Below are 16,983 nucleotides of genomic sequence, written 5' to 3'. Positions count from 1 at the left end.
GATCTCTAGACCTCCAGACATATACAAGATCGTCGCGGCCAGTGTTGGCGTATATTTTGGTTCACTCGCCATCAGTGTCTTCTCAACTGGTCAGCTTTAAAGGACTCTGGATCATCCATTGCCTTTCTAATGATCCTTTAAGTCTGAGTCTATCGTGTCTAAGTCGTTGCAGAATATTAGTCATTCATCTATAGTCTTTTCGTGATAGAATATGATCTTCCGGAGTATCTTCCTCTCAAAATTGGCGTTAAAGGGGCTCGTTAACTTTCCAAGCAAAAAGAGTCCATATGTCAGATACGTATAGAACCTTTCTTTATAGTGCCTCTATAGTTCTTATAGGAAAAGTTCTCTACAGTTTCTGACGATAGGCACGATAGGGTTTGTGATTTCCATTCCGTGGGTTTTCCATCGCCTGGTCGTCCAATGTTCCTTTGGAAAGCACTTTTCGCCAAACACTCTTTGACGCGTCCTCGGTTACTTCAAGTTCTCCTTCAATAATTCCACAGTGTTACGTATTGTGTTTCGACTCTTCGATTGTTTATTCCGATTCATTGTCATTTTCGTTTGTTTTCCCTAAAATTCTGATCAAGACCGTTAATGAAGACAGCAGATACTATTATTTAACCGTTTATCGATACGCTTAATGTCTTACGCGCAAGAACCTAAAACAAAATCCATGATTGTATCATTTAACCATCTAGTAGTGTTGGTGTGTGTGTGTTTGTGTCACCAAGTCTTTATCCGAACCCCTTTTCCACCGCTCGGTTCTCATCCTTTGCCCCACACACACACACACTCGTTACCACCGAAGGACTAGAAAAACATGTGTACACGAAAGAGAGTAAGGAATCATCAAATCATCAAAACCTTTGCCTATCACCTAGTAGCTAGCTCTCTACTAACGAGCAATGCTTTTAAATCGTTCGATTTTTGTTTGTTTTGTTTGTACGGCGACCCTTAATGGTGCATATTTTGAACGCCCTTGGTCTTCTTACTACATTAGGAACACGAGGAGGAACGAAATACAGTGGAGATAGTGGAGAGTGGTTGTTGTGGTTGCTGCTAGCGGAAAAGTGCGTTGGGAAAATTGTGGGCAAAAGAGAAAACACAGATACAGAAACAAACGAACCGTGCTCGGGAATGTGTTCTCGTAGGTGCAAGGCGTGTCAACCGAACCGAGAGAAGCGCTGCTAAAACGCCGGTTGCATTTTTTTTGGTAACATTTCATTTAAGGGCACGCAACTGTTTGTGCCCAAGGGCCTGCAATTAACCGTAGGAGACGCTACGCGATATCTAGAATATTTCTCCCGTACACGTATTTACACAGCACGCCGTTGTAAAGCGATCCTCGTTCACTGCTGATGTCCCTTGCTCGGGGACATCGCCAACAATCATACGACCGAAACAAAAACGCTCATACACACACACACACTCACACACACTAACGTACGTTTAGTCCCACCCATTTGCTATTACGTTTCAAAAAGGAATCTTATTTATGTTCGTTTTGTTCCCCGCGACTCACTAACTAATATCGTCTTTTACGAAGCCTTTTTTAAGGAGAGCCCCCTGTTTCTGGTTGAAAAGTTAGTGAGCTATGCAATAAAAACTGTAGCCGCTGTTTGCACAACCACAACCACAGCCAAGCCTTAAACTTCCCGCACCGGTAGCGGATGGGCTTCCGAGTTGAACACGTACTTGTCCAGATCGATCTCGTTCCGATCGTCGCTGAACAGCAGATAAAAGTACTTTAGCGTCTCGCCGAGCCAAAAGCTTTCCATCATATCGCGCGGTCGCGTGTTGAGCGGGTTTTTCACATTACCGATCGAGGTGTAGCCGTTCTTCACCTTGGTGTAGCGATTGAACGCTTCGAAGATTGTCCAGCCCATATCCTGGTACGTGCGGTTCCCCGTGATGGCGTAGAAGTAGTACAGGCTTTCGATAAACTCTGGCCGTAGCAGATTGTGCGCATCGTTCGTCTTGACGTAGATGTCCGTTTCCGATTCTCCGTTCACGTTGAAGTACGATATTTCCGGGGCTAGCTGGGTCGGTTGCTTCATGTACGTTTGGTAGCACGTTTCCAGCAAATCCGTTGCCAGCCGAAGGTGCGTCTTGGGCATGCCGTTCTTGTAGCCGAGCAGCAGCGTACCGGGCAGATAGCACGTAAGGTGGTCCATCTTCGGTTTGAAGTCTTTCCCATTAAGCAGCTCACCAACGTAGACGTGCTTTTCGTTGGGCGTTGTGCGCACGAGCTGGTTCAGGACGCCACGAATCGACTGCTGATAGTCCTCGATGAGACTGGAAAAAGAAGGACATGTGTTACCGCGGAAATAGACAGCTAATTGCCGATGGTCTACTCACTAATCGTCAGCCTTTTTGCCGGTTTGCAGCCACTGCTTGAGCAAATATTCGTAGTAAGAATCGGCCCGGGCTCCCAGCGAGATTGTCGCAAAGTTACGGAACTGTCCCGTATTGGCGTTGATGAAGATCGGTACCAAACCCTCATTTTTGTCCAGTTCGTGTATTTTAAGATTTACCCTTGACGCCACCTGTAGAGAGATTCGTAAGTATAACTGCTTCGCCCCAAACCATGGCTCCTAAACGACCTTTGCGGCTTACCTTTTCAAAGATGGGATTCTCCGAGCTGCGCGAGAGGTCACGGAATTCGAGCTGAATCGTCGTCACTTCGCTCGTCGAGCTGTCCGGTGACCATTTCGGTGCGTGGGCAGCCAACGAACCGATGTTAACGTCCGAAAAGGGAATGCCGGACGGTGAATCGAAGCATGGCAGCAGCCGGTTCCCCAGATCAACCGCTTTGTCCAGAAACATGCGGTCCCCGCTGAGGTGATACGCGCTCAGCAGCCCACCAACCACCCGGATGGTCACTTCGAAAAGATTTACCTCACGGTTCACATCGAACTTAAGGTACTTTTCGATCCAGGTGCGCGCCTCATCGAACTCGTCCTGCAGATCCATGATGTAGAGCGTGTCGAGCGAATCGACCAGCGTGAGGCCGAGTCCGAACCAGTCGGAATAACCCATCGAAATGGGTTTCAGATTGTCGTGGCCCCAGGCGTACTCTTTGTAGCCTTTCCACGAATGTTGCACCGCCTCTACCACGGCCCTTTGTCGGTCGTTTGTTGGACCCTACAAAAAGAAGGCGATTAGTGAGAGTTCCATCGCTGTCTCTATTCCAGATCACCAAAGAGACGGACGGCACAGTTCACAAAAGCATGCAGAGACGAACTTCACCACACCCGCTACCGAACGCGACACATACCTTAAAATCTTTTGCACCGGCAAACGGTACACGACGGTTTTCCTCCAGCACGCTCTCTTCGTTGTCGACAATCTCTTTCGGTTCGTTTTGTACAATTTCCAGCTGCATCGGATTGGCTTCCGGTTGCTGGCCGGCCGGTTTCGCTTCCTCCGTGGGAGGATTTGCTAAACTGTCCGACAGCTTGATCTCTTTCACCATGGAAGATGCAAATCGCTCATGCTACAGTTTTTTTTTTGGAGCGCATATCGGACCACAACCACACACGAGGACAAACAGCAGCAGTGTACATAGCCGCAGACATAGAGCAGACATAATAGGCAATTACGAGAGGAGCGGGACAAAGTAACAAAGGAAAAAAGAATTTGGAACTTAGTTTCTATACTGCACGGACACAGACAGGTGGTACAAAAGCGGAATTACCCTTTCTTTAAACGGTGCTATCTGGATGTGTTCCATCGGGTCTAGTGTGTCGGTGCTGCGGGACGGAACGATAAACGGTAGCACGAAGAATATGATGTAGAAAATGCACATACCGGCCAGCAAGATGCAGGCTAAATTCTTCTGGAACCTAGACAACTGGTTCCAATGCTGCAACAGACGGAAAGAAGAGCTTTAAAACCGTGAACCATCGAAATGCCGGAACCCGGATACATACTCGTTTTAAACTTTTCCTAGTGCTAACATTTCCCACGATAATCGGCTCATTACTGACGGGTAGAATCACCGATACGTGCTCGATTTTGGCATCCATCGTCTGCCGTTCCGTGCCGCTTGTTGGCGGAAGCGCAAATGCAAGTACGGTACAGCGGTGCGAACTCCCGGTGTGTTGCTGCGTTGGCGACGATGGTACGCACCGTTCCCGTATCTCGGTTCGATTCAATCACTTTTTTATCTATCGTGGCCCAGAAACCTCATGATGGTTTGTTGTTACAAGTGCGCACGGATTCACACACGGAGCGGCGAAATGTTGGAGTCGTTGTAAGAGGGGGCAGGGATCGGGGGGGGGGGGGCTACCAGAACTTGAACCACACAACCGTTGCCGGTTGCTGGGTTTTTGGTCGAGGGACACACAAATCGGATCGCGGATCGCTACATGAATTTGGACAAAGTGGCGTTTTTTTTTGCTAACAAATCGAGCGAATGTTATTTATATCCTCTGCGGTGGCTGCTGCTGAAAACGTCAACAAATCGGTTGAATGACGTTTGTTGTCGGGTTTATAATGCATGAGCTAGTGCTGGAAGTGCTTCGAACGGTCAGTTGGGTAGTGTTTGTCGCAGGAAAATAGCTTCAAAATTGATTTCTGTGTTGAGAAACTATTATATTAATATTTAAAATTTCTTCCTAAATTTATTGAGCTCAATAAACTAGATTTCACAACCATTACAAGCACACAATTTGAATGTGGATCTCTTGACTGCCAGCTATAAACATCTCGCCACATGATTGCAAAACTGTCACCGCCAACAACAACTGCGGCGGCATTCAATATTCCCGAAAGCATCGTGTTTTCCGTGCCCAAGAACCGGTAAAATTTCCTTGCAAAATGATTGATGCAAGCTTAATTGTTGGAATATCGGCCACCGTTGTGTCGTTTGTGGTAGGATACACAATTGCAAAACTACCACGCCCCGGAGCAGGAAGCACTGGCTCATCAGAAAACCAATCTTCGACAGATGAAGGAACGGATAAGGTAAACAATTATGCCGGCAACCAGCTTGTACTGTTGTCGCTTTGGGCCATTCGTTGAAGCTAATGCAATTCATTGCTCTTTTCAGATGTTTGCCGATATGGGTGGCGAGTATAAGATGGTGCTGGTAGTGCGGAATGATTTGAAGATGGGCAAGGGGAAGATCGCGGCACAGTGTGGTCACGCGGCCGTTGGTGCGTTCGAGAGTGGACTTCACAATACGCCGAAAGCCATTCGGAAGTGGCAAAACAGCGGACAAGCGAAAATAGCGCTGAAGGTAGAAAGCGAAGTCGCGTTAATGGAAATCTATCGTTCGGCAAAAGCGAACAAGCTCAACTGCTGCATGATACGCGACGCCGGCCGGACGCAGATTGAACCGAACACCAAAACCGTGCTCGCTGTGGGACCGGCGCCCGTGGTGGCGGTGGACAGTGTGACGGGACATTTGAAGCTACTGTAAGAGCCTGTATCTACCGCATAAGATGGAAAAGAAATTGCTGTTAGAAAGCGAAAGTCGAACAATCCATAATCGTTGCCTATCCTAGCAGGAAACCATTCGAATGAGAAAAATGGGGGTGAGCTTAGAAATATTTTATTAAACATTTACTATCGATACGTAGCTTTCCCGCTATACTTACACCCACCAGAGGATCTTGGTACTCCGTTTAGAACCAAAGATCGCCACCTTCGTCATTATCGTCGTTCTCATCGCGTACTTCATCCATCTGCAAGTTGCTCTTCTCGTCATCGCTATCGGAAATGGCCAAATCCGAGTGCAGCGTTTGAAGTGCTGGAAGCGCGCTTGATTGTGGCTGTTGCTGCGATCCATTATCTGCCGCCTGATTTCCGTCCGCTTGTTGTTCGAACTGCGGCTGCTGCGGCTGATCTTTAGGTTCCTCTTGCGAGTATTCGCTGTTTTGGTTGGATTGGTCGATCGAATAGCTTGGTTCCGAGGATGGTTGGTTGCTCGCTTCATTGCGACCGGTGTCGCTCGTTTGTTGCCGGTTGGACATGCCCAAGAAATCGCTCGGATCGTAGTTAGGATCGATCTCCATCGATTCATCCTGAGCTGCGTTGTAGTATTGCGCGCCACTAAGCTGAACCATTGCTTCGGCTGCCTGCTGGCTGTCGTCTTCGCTCTGCGGTGGCATCATGCTTGAGGTGGTGTTCGATTGTTCCAGCGTTACAGAAACACCCTCATTGTCGCTTGTACCAACTTCCTCAAACTCTTCATCGTCTGTCGAGTATTGATGATCTGCTCGTATTGGGGGGGAAAGGAATGAGAAACGTTAATCAAACCCTTATTCCTATGAATACTTCTTTGAAGTGTTTTTGAACCGTCCTGGTAACATCATTACTGCATCATAATATCTTCCGAGCACACCTGTGCACAACTTACCACGTTTCTTGCTAGCGTCCAGCGGTAAAGGTTTGAAAAGTTGATTCGATTCATCGTATCCGAAGCTCGCCGATTTTTGCATTTCGTTTAACCCGCTCGCAACTCCACTGCCATACTCGTTTCCGAATTGAGCTGAGCTAGCAGTACCGTACCCGGAAGGTCCTGCCATTTCGTCATAATTTTCAGCGCCCAAATTCATCCAGTTCATTTCGTAGGCCGAAGCGGCCACATTGGGATGCATCATTGGCTGCGAACTATCGAGCACCGTGCTAGTGCTGCTACGAGATATCGCACTTGGCATTCCCGCACTGCCCATAAAGCCAGCGCGATGGCTGGCATTCGGGCGAACTATTGGGAATGGCATTGCCGATTCGGAATAGGACGATCCGTAAGGGCGTCCTCCAAAATCTATCAACAGTTTGGGAAAGAAAAACGTGGATTTTCATCATGTCCGCAGGCAGGTTTTCGTAATGAAAATGACTTCGATCGACACAAACGGCGGTGAAGGTGGAGATGCATTCAGTTATCAGGGATGACACGAAGCAACACAGACAGCAGACAGCGCAAGCATAGAATTGGACGTGTTTTAATACACAAACGGCACACGCGATCAATGATTAGTAACACTATAACAGCAAACTATTCAGTTGTTTGATCATGGCCCAGGAGTAGGTAAGTCCTCCAGTAAGGACATATGCAGATATGCTTTAAAATAAAGACAGATATTCACGATATTCCATTGGAAGATCCTGGTTCCGGGTGATCCACTAGATTTTGTGGGCAATTATCCCCAAAACGATATGGGAACTGTTATTAACGATTTGTTGTTACTAAGGATATAAACCTCCTCTTTTTGGCCCATTGGCCTCTCAAGTCATGCCTGCCATTTCTGGCTTACTAGACTTAATGATATCACGTAGTGGGATAGTCACAGTCCTCACTACGAGGGAACGGTTCCGGCTGGGATAAGATCCCCGGTCCTGCCGTACGAAGGCCAGCGCAGGTATCGCCACTATCATATCCTTACTACCGACGCATCAACGCCATTACTCCCTCTCAGATGGAAGTCCTTAAAGGACTTTACTGGCTCGATTGTCCGGCGCCATTCTCATGACGTGACCAGCCCACCGGAGCCTGGCGAGTCTAATTCGCTGCACGATGGTGAGATCATCGTACAGCTCGTAGATCTCGTCGTTGTAGCGGTTCCTCCAGTGTCCTTCCACACATACGGAGGCAGACATTCTTCTGATCATCTGCCTCTCGGACGGTGACTAAGAGGTGTCTATGGTCGGTTTTGGACAGAGTCCACGTCTCAGATTCGTCTGTGAGTACTGGGACTAGAAATGATCTGTACAGTCCCAGCTTAGTCCGTCGCGATAGGTAGTTAAACTTTATCTCTTAGTGCCTTTTCAATTACTGCGCACGCAGAGCTGACTACTTTGCTATGGGTAGAATCAAATCACAGAGAGCCAGAAAGGGCAGGCCGAGACCTCTCGAGGTTGTAGTGCCACGGAAGAAGAAGAAGAGCCTCTTTAATTGGCCTGGGATTATTTGATCCGAATTTACGCTCAAAAAGTATATGTCTAAGACGAAGCAGCCATTCCTTGTGATCATTGCTCAGAATTAGTGACTTTTTTGATGATCACATCGGCGCCAACTGACCTCAGCAGCGATCAATCTCAATTATTTGGGCAATCCGTTATCGGAGGACCTTTTCATATATATTCTGTATCCAATGCTATCCTAAGTTTGTCGACTTTTTTATTGATACGCACAACGCCTGAATTTATGCAACATTTTTACAAGATGACCTAATCAGACTCAGAGCTACTAGACTTTACTACGAGTAAAATTAAGTCACAGAAAGCCAGAAATGGCAGACAGAGACCTCTCGAGGTTGTAGTGCCAAGGAAGAAGAAGACCTCATCAGATACAGCTTTAAATCCTCTACGAGCAGTGTGGTCGGTGATCTCGCAAGGATTTCAAGGATTTTCGAGCGGGGTTAGCATGATTGATGACTCATCGAGAGGTAAATAAACACGAATGATTTGTTTGAAACATACATTGGCATGCTGCATTGTTCACCAGGGCAAAAAGGATAATGAGCGATAGAAGCGCATTTGATATGATGACGCCGAACGTTGATGATCTATGCTGCAAAAGCACAGTGTCCTTCATGTTAAAGACAATCCGTATCGGCCGATGGTAGTATTAGTTATACAGAGAAAGGACAGAGACAGAACGATAAACGCACACACGCGATGCTTTATGTACAGCTTCCGGATGAGTAGAGATCGAGACGATTAGAACATTCGATTTCCGGTTGTTGATTAGTAATGATGTTATCAGACACGATCGTATACACACACACACATACAAAAACAAACCGACACACATATAATGGCCAGGTACTTACCATCACCCTTGGCAGCTTTCCGTTGACGTGCACGGGCTCGCTTCGCTTCCAATCGGGCCGCACGCGATACATCCGTCGAGGAGGGTGGCCGATCGGGATTGCTATCGTTGCCCGCGTCCTCCAGATCGGGTGAAGACTCGCGCGAACCACCCGGACCACCCTTCAGCTCCTGATCGTCATCCTCCCAGTCCATGTCATCGTCCTCGTTGCGCGCCCGTTCCTGCACCAGCGCAATATTCTTTTCCAGCTCCGCCACGTTATGATCCATCGAGTCCAGCGCTTTCCGTGTCGCTTCCACCATCTGGCGCGCCTGCTTGGTAAAGTTCGCTTCCGCACCGTTGTACTGTTCGCTGTTGTCCGCGATCAGCTGCAGATCGGCCAGAAAGTCCGCACGCGAATGGTACTTGTGGGAGGCGACCTTTTTCGACACCTTCTCCAGATCCATCGGGCGCCGGATGATGGTGTAGTAGTCCTTCACGAGCCGCTTGTTGACCGGCTTCAGGAATGGCCAGCTTTCGGGCATCGTTTTCAGCGGACCGTTCACGTACTCACCGAGGATGTAGGACAGCGCGACCTGATCGTCGTCGTCCAGCAGCGGGTTGATGCTTTTCTCCAACCGCGTCAGACGCTCCTCACGCTCCTGCACCCGTTCCTTGCACTTTTGCAGCATCCGCTGGGCGGCGACCGTTAGCGAACTCTTCGCCCCATTGTACAGCGACGAGTTCTCCACGATTTGATTAATGTCCGCCAGGAACTCGTCGCGCGTTTGATACTTCTTCTGCCGGATGTAGTCGCGTATGGTTTGCAGATCCATCGGCCGCTGTACAATCCGATGATAGTCGGCCACCTGTTTGGCGTTTACCGGAAACATGAACGGCTGCACATCCGGCATATCGCGCAGCTCGTTCAGGATCTGCTCCAGCACGGATGAAAACACGACCACCGGATCGGTACGCTGGCGGTTGGTTGTTTTGTTGTGTCGCTGCAGATAGTCACAGTGGGAATCGCCGCCGACACGGCGACGCTTCTTGCCCACCGCTTCCTTGGGCACTTTCAGCAGCAACGTGCGACGCTTCACGTCCTCGTGGCGCTTCAGCAGCTTTCCGCTCAGCTTCACCTTTGTCCCGTCCACATTCACCAGATCGCCTTCATCGTCCGCGTTGAGCTCCTTTTCGATCTCTTCCTCCTGTTCCTCGGTCATGGCCACATTCAGCGACGGTGTCGCCATTAGCCCCGAGTACTGGGGGCAAGCTTTGTTCGTACGCATATGCCCGACCTGTCCACAGGCGCCACATTTTAGCTTCAAATCCGGCTTAATCTTTGCCTTCCGGCGAGACGATGACGACGAAGGGCTGTGTTCCTTCCCCGCGCCGGACATACTTCCACCGCCGGATCCTCCCCCACTCGCGCCCGGTGTATCGAGATTACGCCCAGACACATCAAGCAATCGGTTCGTAAACGGCTTCGGTGTGTGCGTCTCCCGATCGCCGAGACTGATCGGTGTTCCGACCGTGTTGTGCGGGTTCTGCGTTTGCAGGCCAATCTTTTGCTGGTTACGCTTGATGCGTCGCAACTGCTCCTGAATGCGTCGCTTCTCGCGCTTCATCTCCTCCTTCTGGGCCTCATCCAGTGTGGCAAACTGGCGTATGAAAGCCTCATCCTTGGTGGTGCGAATTTTCACATACGCATCAATTACCGGACTACGGCGCACCAGCTCCACGCGCGTATACTCGCGTCCTTCCGCATTCTTGAACGTGCGCGTAATTTTCAGTATCTTTGCCGTGCTCGATTGCTGTTCATCCTTCATGCCTTCCTCGTCCTTTTTCTTCTTCTGCCCGGAACCACCCTGCTCTTCCATGATTTTGCGCAGCAGCTCTTGCCGTTCCTGCTCTTCACGCTCGAGCGACAGCTGGGTGGACGTTTTCTTGTTCGCCAGCATGTTTTCCAGATTTTTGCCCAACTCCTCCAGATCGGACTCTTCCGATGCGGTCGATTCACCCTCATCGGTGGAAAGCACTTCGGACGAGGCAAGCACCCGATTCTGGAGGTCGAAGATGCGCTGACATTCTTCCTTGTAGCGTTCCTGGTGTTCGGCGATCGAGAATCGGTTACCGCGCGAGAACTTATCCATGCCTTCCTCGCCGGCCTTTGCTTTCTCGGTGGACAGTGTCCGTACGACATCGATAACTTCCCAGCGGGATAGCTTTTTGATTTCTTCCTCGGGCACTTGGAACTTTCGCAGCAGTGCTTTGGCGTTGTTTAGCGAGAGCCGACGTAAATCGGCATCCGTACCGGTGACGGTACGTTTCGGTTGGCTTTCCGTTTCCTCTTTGTTTTGTTGCTAGAAGGGAAGGGGATAGTTCAATAAGCATTATAATCCATCATGTTTATGCAAACGAAAAAAAAACACTCTACTCACAGTCGGTTTGTTTGGCATTCGCACGTACGAGAACCCTTCACCACATCCGGTCGGATCAGCCGGTCCATTCAGCTGCAGAATACACTTCCCTCGCATCGCTTGAATGTAAGCGCGGGTCGTATTCCACGGTGCCACCTTCACCTCATCATCCATCTTCAGCTGCATCTCCTCATCGTCGTCCTCCTGCTGGGCGAAGATAAACTTTTCACCGTAACCCGCGTCCTTCAGCCGCTGCTCGGCCGCAATCATGCTAAAGTACGCACAGCACTGTTCCGGCGACACCATCGCCCGTATCTCCTCCTCCGACGGCAGCCGAAACTCGGGCTTGATGACCCAAAAGTTCGAATCCATGCCCGTTCGCTTAAAGTCCGCGCAAAGCTTCAACCGCTTCCGTATGCTGCTTTCCGAGTGTGCCGGGAACGCTTTCTTAATGTCGTCCATACGGATTTTGCGCGGATTGTCTTTGCTTTTCCAAAACAACCGGTAGATGAACACTTGCAGAAAGTCACGCACAAAGTTGTTGGCCCGCTTCGAGTTCGGTCCGGGCACCTCGTACAGCGGACACTCCTGGCCGGCCGTAAACAGTGCGTCAACCTCGCGCACGAAATAGTTGTTCCGGGTACGGATGACCAGAAAATCCGTCTCGTGGATGTTGTGCGGATAGATCGGTGCCCGGTACATGTTGTTCTCGATCGCCTGAATACACTGGCCGTGGTGCAGGATGCCCAGGAAGGGTGACGTGTGTGCGTAATGCGTTTCGCCGAACCGAAACTCGGGCGGACCCGGATCCTTGCCCATCTTGCGCTTGTAGAAGTTTTTAATTTTCGACGCCATCCCGACCTGATTCATCAGCGGTGGATGTTCCTCGCAAAACTCGATCAAAATCAGCTCTCCATCGCGGCCGGTTAAATCTTCCGGGGTTCGCATGAAGAACACATCACCGCCGCCCGATGCAATTCGTTCCAGCTCGCGTTGCTTCGCCTTTTTCTTGATGTGTTTCTGAAGCGGCAGGACGGGCTGCGGGTTGGACGAAGCGAGCGCACCGTACGAGTACTTCTTCATCGGTGGCCGATGGAACATGCGCAATTTCATCGGACCCATGTGTGTCGGAACGAACGGTGCCCGCAGCTCGACGGTCGGCGTTGAATGCTGCAACAAATTGCCACCGCCGACCTTAATCTTAAGCGTAGCTTCAGTCGACTTTGCCATGTAGTAGACGTCGTTGGAAATGTTGTACGGATCGCGGTCGGGGCTTTTGGGTGGTGGTGGTGGTGTGTCCTCCGCCAGCACATTGATCACACCGGCCTTGCCGAGCAAAATCTTTGACTTCTTCACGTGCGGATGCGGGATCTTTACCTTCGGCTGGGGGCCCGTGTTTCGCACAATCTTCGACGGATCGATATCGTCCGGAATGCACAGGATGATGTTCTCATCGTTCGCATCGAGCGTTAGGACCTTCGGTTTCGGGATCTTTGTTACCGCTTCCGCATCCCAAATCACATCGTCCTCCCATTTGTCGTACACCAGCTCATCGTTCTCGACCGGAAAGATGCTGTACCAGGCGTCTTCGTTTTCTTCCTGCGCCTTTTGTGCCGCATTGATGATCATTTGCGTTTTGCTCATCTTGCTAGAGGATGACGATTTGGTGCCGGTGTTCGCGGGCGACGCTGGGATGGTTTTGCCCGGTTGGCTAAATGCGCCCGCCGTTCGGGAACCGCTCGAGGGCAACCAACCGGCCGCGTTCACCTTCGAGTTGAGCTTCTGCAGCACCTTGTGCTTGATGTCGTTCCCGTCCCACACCACATCGTCCTCCCAGTGCAGCTGGGACACCATCAAAAACGCATCGTCCGGGAAGGTTTTGTCCGTGACGGACGTTACGGTGGGCAGTGCCTCCAGCTTGACCGGATCGGCTTGCTTAAAGCCGTAATTGAAATCTTCCCCGGTGTCCGGTACATCCAGCATATCGTACCACTTCTGAGCCGGACCGTACCGCCAATCGGCCACCTTCGGTTTCGAATCACCCTTGCTGTCCGACTCCTTATCTTTCACCTCCTTCTCCTGGTCCGCTTCACGCCGAATGAAACGTTCCTCGTCGTCCGATGCCCACATGTCTTTCGGGGGCAGCGGTGCGTACGTTGGTGTGAAATACTGCCGACGCCTTGGTTCGTCCGAATCCGACGTAGAATCCGAACCGTCGCGTGGCTTTCGCGAGGATGATTGTGACTTTTTGTTACGCCGGCGTCTCACACTGCGCCAAATCTGCGGTAAGCTGGAAAGCTTCCCCGGACCGAACAGCCGCGAAAAGCGCAACACTTTGTCGGGGCGAAAATCGGGGAAAAATTCACGCACGTCCACGTTTTGATATTTTGACGGTAACATAGCGGCCAGAGGTGTTTCGAGCTTTTTCGGTTTATCTTTAGACGATTCGTCGGCGGTTGAAGCAGTGGATGGTGCTGTGGTTCCGTCGCTGCTTACCGGTGCTGTTGGCGGTGGCATAAGCTCCTTATCGTCCACCCCGTTTCCACCGGCATTTTCCTCCTTAACCGCAGACTGGTCCGCGGCAGTTCGTGCCTCAACGCGACTGCACGGAATTGCCGCTTCTATGTCATCCTCATCGTCTTCAACTTTTATATCCTTCTTGTCCTCTTGCTTAATGCCATCCGTTGTTTCCTGTTTGATGGAAGCTGGTGGTGGCGCGGCAGACTCTTCCGCCAACTCGTTTATGTCGGAATAATCTACGGCACAGTCGGCCTTTACTTTGTAGTTTGTTCCATCGCTATCGTCGTCGTACCGCCGGTGCATTCGATCATCATCACTCGACGAAGAATCATCGCTATCGCTGTACGCCCGGGAAGGTTTCTTTTCCGACTCATCATCCTGCAGCACATCGGCCAGAAAGGACGATAGGCCCATGCGTGAAAGGGAAGAAAGTTGCTGTTTCGCTTCCTCGTCGAGAAAATCGCCATCCAGGTGCCCATGCTCGTCGACATTGCCGAACAGGAAGCCGGCCAAATTGAGGCCTCCCTCATTCTCGTTGTCACTGTTGCTATTGCTCATGTTGGTGTGTGGTGGACCGACAGTTGATGCTCTATTTGCGAAGGTGTCTCAACATATTGCCGGCTTCGGTGATGCAAGTGCGCGATGTACGTACGCTGACGGATGCTACGACAACACACTATACGGGAATCGCCTTTACTGGGTTAAACTTTGCACCGAGAACCGAATCTTTTATTGTCTCGTCTGCACCGACCTTTCTGCTCTTAAATGAATCGTTTTTTTTTGATTCTCTTAATGTTTTTCTGCGCTATTTTAGTAAATTATCGGCGAGGAAAACATGCAACAAGCCAACTTGTTTTGAGTTTTTCACAATACACCACTACAAACATGATGAGTTGTCAACTTTCGGGAAAAAACAAGCGAGCTTCGGGTTTTTATCCGAACTGTCAATCATCTGTCACACCATGGTGTGTGAATCTTGGGAAGAAACAAATTAGCGAGCGAATGATTAAAACAACAGCAAAACTATTTAAAATTAACTTTAATTCATACAAAATAAATACATGAGTCTGTAAAGGGTGCGATTTTGCCTTAAAATTAACCAACAGTTGATTGTATTTATTTTTTCAAAACCGTTTTTGCTCAGAAATTGCTTCGAGAATCCGTGCTGCCAAAATATTCCATTGCGAAAATGTCAAATTTGAACCGCTTTCTAAGCATTTGTTTACATCGGTAAACGGCACATCAACACGCAGCGAAAGACGCCAATCGTAAATAATGCACACGCCAAAAGCTCTTCCAACGATGAATGAACAAGAAAAGTTATCGTTTGCGGCATTTAGTCAAAAACTGCTAAAGTATTGTTCCAACAGTGCTCATTGTTCGGTGCAAGAGAAAGAAATCGTCACACGCTTTGAGAAGCTCATCGCACAACGAGGTATGTTTTGCTGAGTCGTCCGGTAGAGTGGACGCGCATCACAAGAAAGGAAAGATAATAATTTGTTTCCCAATGCCGATAGACGAATGCCTTGCCCATTTGGTAAAACGTAAGGAGGAAGATTTGGTGTGCACCGAGGACATTAGCGACATGGAGCACCAGCTGGTGGAAGCGGTAGAATTTTTGGAAAGCATCGAAAAGAAGTGCAACCTGCTATCGCTCGAACAGCTGTCGATTGATGGTGAAGAACGGCCGATTAAGGAAGATGCTCAGCAGCATGCTTCGGAGCCGGCAGTGGAAGAGTCGTCCTATCGAAGTAACGAACAGTAAGTTAAATTTAGAGTACGCTTGCATGACTGTTTTATGAGCTAAAACCATTTTTTTTCGTTTATTTTTAGGCTGCTCAATCGATTTCTACGTAAATATTGTAATCTTTACGTGAAGTTTAACAGTAACGCGGAGACAATTGGCGTTTTATCGCTGGCGGACCACCAGTACAAAGAGTTCGACTTGAAGGACAGTAACGTGTCGGAATTAAGAGATCAGATTTGGTCTTGCTTCGCTGCTTCCAGCGTGCTTTTGAACTCGTGGGAACAATTGTTGTAGCGTTGCGGGGCAAGCTTAAGTTAAGTTCTATCGTTTTGTTTCAAATCGATATCGAGGATCGATATCGCTATGAACATCGCTTAGGTTAAGTTGATGTAGAGATCTAATTTTTCACGCTTTACCATGCTTACTGCAGTCGAATTGGAAAGTGTTTTACCTTAAGCTACAAAAAGGCTACATAAAACGTTTATTACTCAATTTTTAATCAATCCATTACCTTCACTTTGAAGATTTTAAAAGTCATAGTCCATCAGAGCCTTTTTTACGATAGTAATTTACTCAAATATGAGATGTGAAAATTTATTAATGCTTAAAATGAATCACAAACGCCTTCATGATAAAATTATTTAATGGATCAATAAACAGGAATCTACATTAAAATCAATAAAGACGACGAGAAATAAAAAAATCGTTTACCACACGCTCGATATGTGGTTAGTTATTCTTGGCACAATTTCTCTCGTCCGTTGGCTATCTAGCCCCCCGTACCCCAGGCTTATCTTAATTCGATGGATAAACGTTGTAGGTCAAACCTTTAAATGTTTGTCTAGCGACGGCTGGGCATATCTTCTATGTTTGCTGTGAACAGTCCGCCGTTACTGCTATTAAACGGTTATCGGTTTCGGCCTCGCAGCATAAAATTACATGTTCTCGTTTTGGTAGTGGAGTCAACATTTGCCTAAATGATTGTTAAATGAAGCATTTATTTCGATGGAAAATAGGGTGCGTCAGCAAAAGGTAAATAAGTGTAAAGTCACCAAAACATTTTTGGCAAATATTTACCCAAGCCAGCTTATCAGTTTAGTTAATAAGAAAAAAAATCTTCAATAAATTATAGCTACTCAATCGATGTAATTGATTTGTAGAATAGAATGATTCGATGCTTCTGGACTCGTTATGAGCGATTTTCCACGTTGAAAAACACATCACAAGAGCTACACGTTACAAGACCGTTAATTTGAATTTTAAACCGAAAATGAAATGTTCAGGAGGCGGAAGATCGGTTCCAAAATTTAAATTTAGTGTAAATAAATTAAATAAGTGATAAATGAGTCCTTCCTTATCTCTACCAAATTTAAACAATTAAGTTTGTATGTAAAAAATATTTGTTATATTGATAAACAGCTCAAGAACGCACACACTACCATAGACGCCATGTGTGCGTGCGTTCGTCACGGCCCACGCTTGCACGGCACTCATCGACGCGGGACCGGGCCGTTGGGAGAAGGGAACGGCCGCTG

The 16,983-nt window shown here is 48.6% G+C and overlaps 4 protein-coding genes across 6 annotated transcripts; 2 read left to right on the top strand and 2 right to left on the bottom strand.

Moving 5' to 3' along the window:
* Positions 1-513: 513 nt before the first annotated feature.
* LOC118502543 (endoplasmic reticulum mannosyl-oligosaccharide 1,2-alpha-mannosidase) lies at positions 514-4,456 on the bottom strand. Of its 2 annotated transcripts, XM_036034818.1 has the most exons (6): positions 3,936-4,455; positions 3,701-3,868; positions 3,281-3,499; positions 2,620-3,147; positions 2,362-2,549; positions 514-2,298 (listed from the first exon to the last, which is right to left on the bottom strand). In XM_036034818.1, exons 1-6 carry the CDS (start codon positions 4,029-4,031, stop codon positions 1,650-1,652), a joined length of 1,848 nt encoding a protein of 615 aa, XP_035890711.1. In that variant the 5' UTR covers positions 4,032-4,455; the 3' UTR covers positions 514-1,649. The 2 variants fall into 2 exon arrangements, with proteins under 2 accessions (XP_035890711.1, XP_035890712.1); XM_036034819.1 differs by lacking the exon at positions 3,281-3,499 and having other exon boundaries at positions 3,936-4,456.
* A 271-nt stretch (positions 4,457-4,727) lies between these two features.
* LOC118502544 (probable peptidyl-tRNA hydrolase 2) lies at positions 4,728-5,497 on the top strand. The gene is made up of 2 exons (XM_036034820.1): positions 4,728-4,971; positions 5,057-5,497. The coding sequence occupies exons 1-2, from the start codon at positions 4,825-4,827 to the stop codon at positions 5,426-5,428; spliced, it is 519 nt and encodes a 172-aa protein (XP_035890713.1). The 5' UTR covers positions 4,728-4,824; the 3' UTR covers positions 5,429-5,497.
* A 47-nt stretch (positions 5,498-5,544) lies between these two features.
* On the bottom strand, positions 5,545-14,580 carry LOC118502542 (transcription initiation factor TFIID subunit 1). 2 transcript variants are annotated; one of them, XM_036034815.1, is made up of 4 exons: positions 11,203-14,580; positions 8,784-11,124; positions 6,368-6,775; positions 5,545-6,223 (listed from the first exon to the last, which is right to left on the bottom strand). In XM_036034815.1, exons 1-4 carry the CDS (start codon positions 14,257-14,259, stop codon positions 5,634-5,636), a joined length of 6,396 nt encoding a protein of 2,131 aa, XP_035890708.1. In that variant the 5' UTR covers positions 14,260-14,580; the 3' UTR covers positions 5,545-5,633. The 2 variants fall into 2 exon arrangements, with proteins under 2 accessions (XP_035890708.1, XP_035890710.1); XM_036034817.1 differs by lacking the exon at positions 6,368-6,775.
* Positions 14,581-14,918: 338 nt separating this feature from the next.
* On the top strand, positions 14,919-16,615 carry LOC118502541. Its single transcript, XM_036034814.1, has 3 exons — positions 14,919-15,136; positions 15,219-15,462; positions 15,535-16,615. The coding sequence occupies exons 1-3, from the start codon at positions 14,977-14,979 to the stop codon at positions 15,740-15,742; spliced, it is 612 nt and encodes a 203-aa protein (XP_035890707.1). The 5' UTR covers positions 14,919-14,976; the 3' UTR covers positions 15,743-16,615.
* The last annotated feature ends 368 nt before the right edge of the window (positions 16,616-16,983 follow it).

Source organism: Anopheles stephensi, chromosome 2 (genome assembly GCF_013141755.1).
Source record: "Anopheles stephensi strain Indian chromosome 2, UCI_ANSTEP_V1.0, whole genome shotgun sequence".
Taxonomy (NCBI): Eukaryota; Metazoa; Arthropoda; class Insecta; order Diptera; family Culicidae; genus Anopheles; species Anopheles stephensi.
The sequence above is the reverse complement of the archived record's forward strand: the minus strand, read 5'-3'. Positions and strand labels throughout refer to the sequence as shown.

Coding starts and splice junctions, on each gene's coding strand:
- LOC118502544 (XM_036034820.1), top strand. CDS start 4,825: ATGATTGATGCAAGCTTAATTGTTGGAATATCGGCCACCGTTGTGTCG. Junction 4,972..5,056: donor CAGATGAAGGAACGGATAAG/GTAAACAATTAT, acceptor TGCTCTTTTCAG/ATGTTTGCCGATATGGGTGG.
- LOC118502543 (XM_036034818.1), bottom strand. CDS start 4,031: ATGGATGCCAAAATCGAGCACGTATCGGTGATTCTACCCGTCAGTAAT. Junction 3,869..3,935: donor CTAGGAAAAGTTTAAAACGA/GTATGTATCCGG, acceptor CGTCTGTTGCAG/CATTGGAACCAGTTGTCTAG. Junction 3,148..3,280: donor CCGGTGCAAAAGATTTTAAG/GTATGTGTCGCG, acceptor TTCTTTTTGTAG/GGTCCAACAAACGACCGACA.
- LOC118502542 (XM_036034815.1), bottom strand. CDS start 14,259: ATGAGCAATAGCAACAGTGACAACGAGAATGAGGGAGGCCTCAATTTG. Junction 11,125..11,202: donor GAATGCCAAACAAACCGACT/GTGAGTAGAGTG, acceptor CTTCCCTTCTAG/CAACAAAACAAAGAGGAAAC. Junction 6,224..6,367: donor GGACGCTAGCAAGAAACGTG/GTAAGTTGTGCA, acceptor CAATACGAGCAG/ATCATCAATACTCGACAGAC.
- LOC118502541 (XM_036034814.1), top strand. CDS start 14,977: ATGCACACGCCAAAAGCTCTTCCAACGATGAATGAACAAGAAAAGTTA. Junction 15,137..15,218: donor GAAGCTCATCGCACAACGAG/GTATGTTTTGCT, acceptor CAATGCCGATAG/ACGAATGCCTTGCCCATTTG. Junction 15,463..15,534: donor TCCTATCGAAGTAACGAACA/GTAAGTTAAATT, acceptor GTTTATTTTTAG/GCTGCTCAATCGATTTCTAC.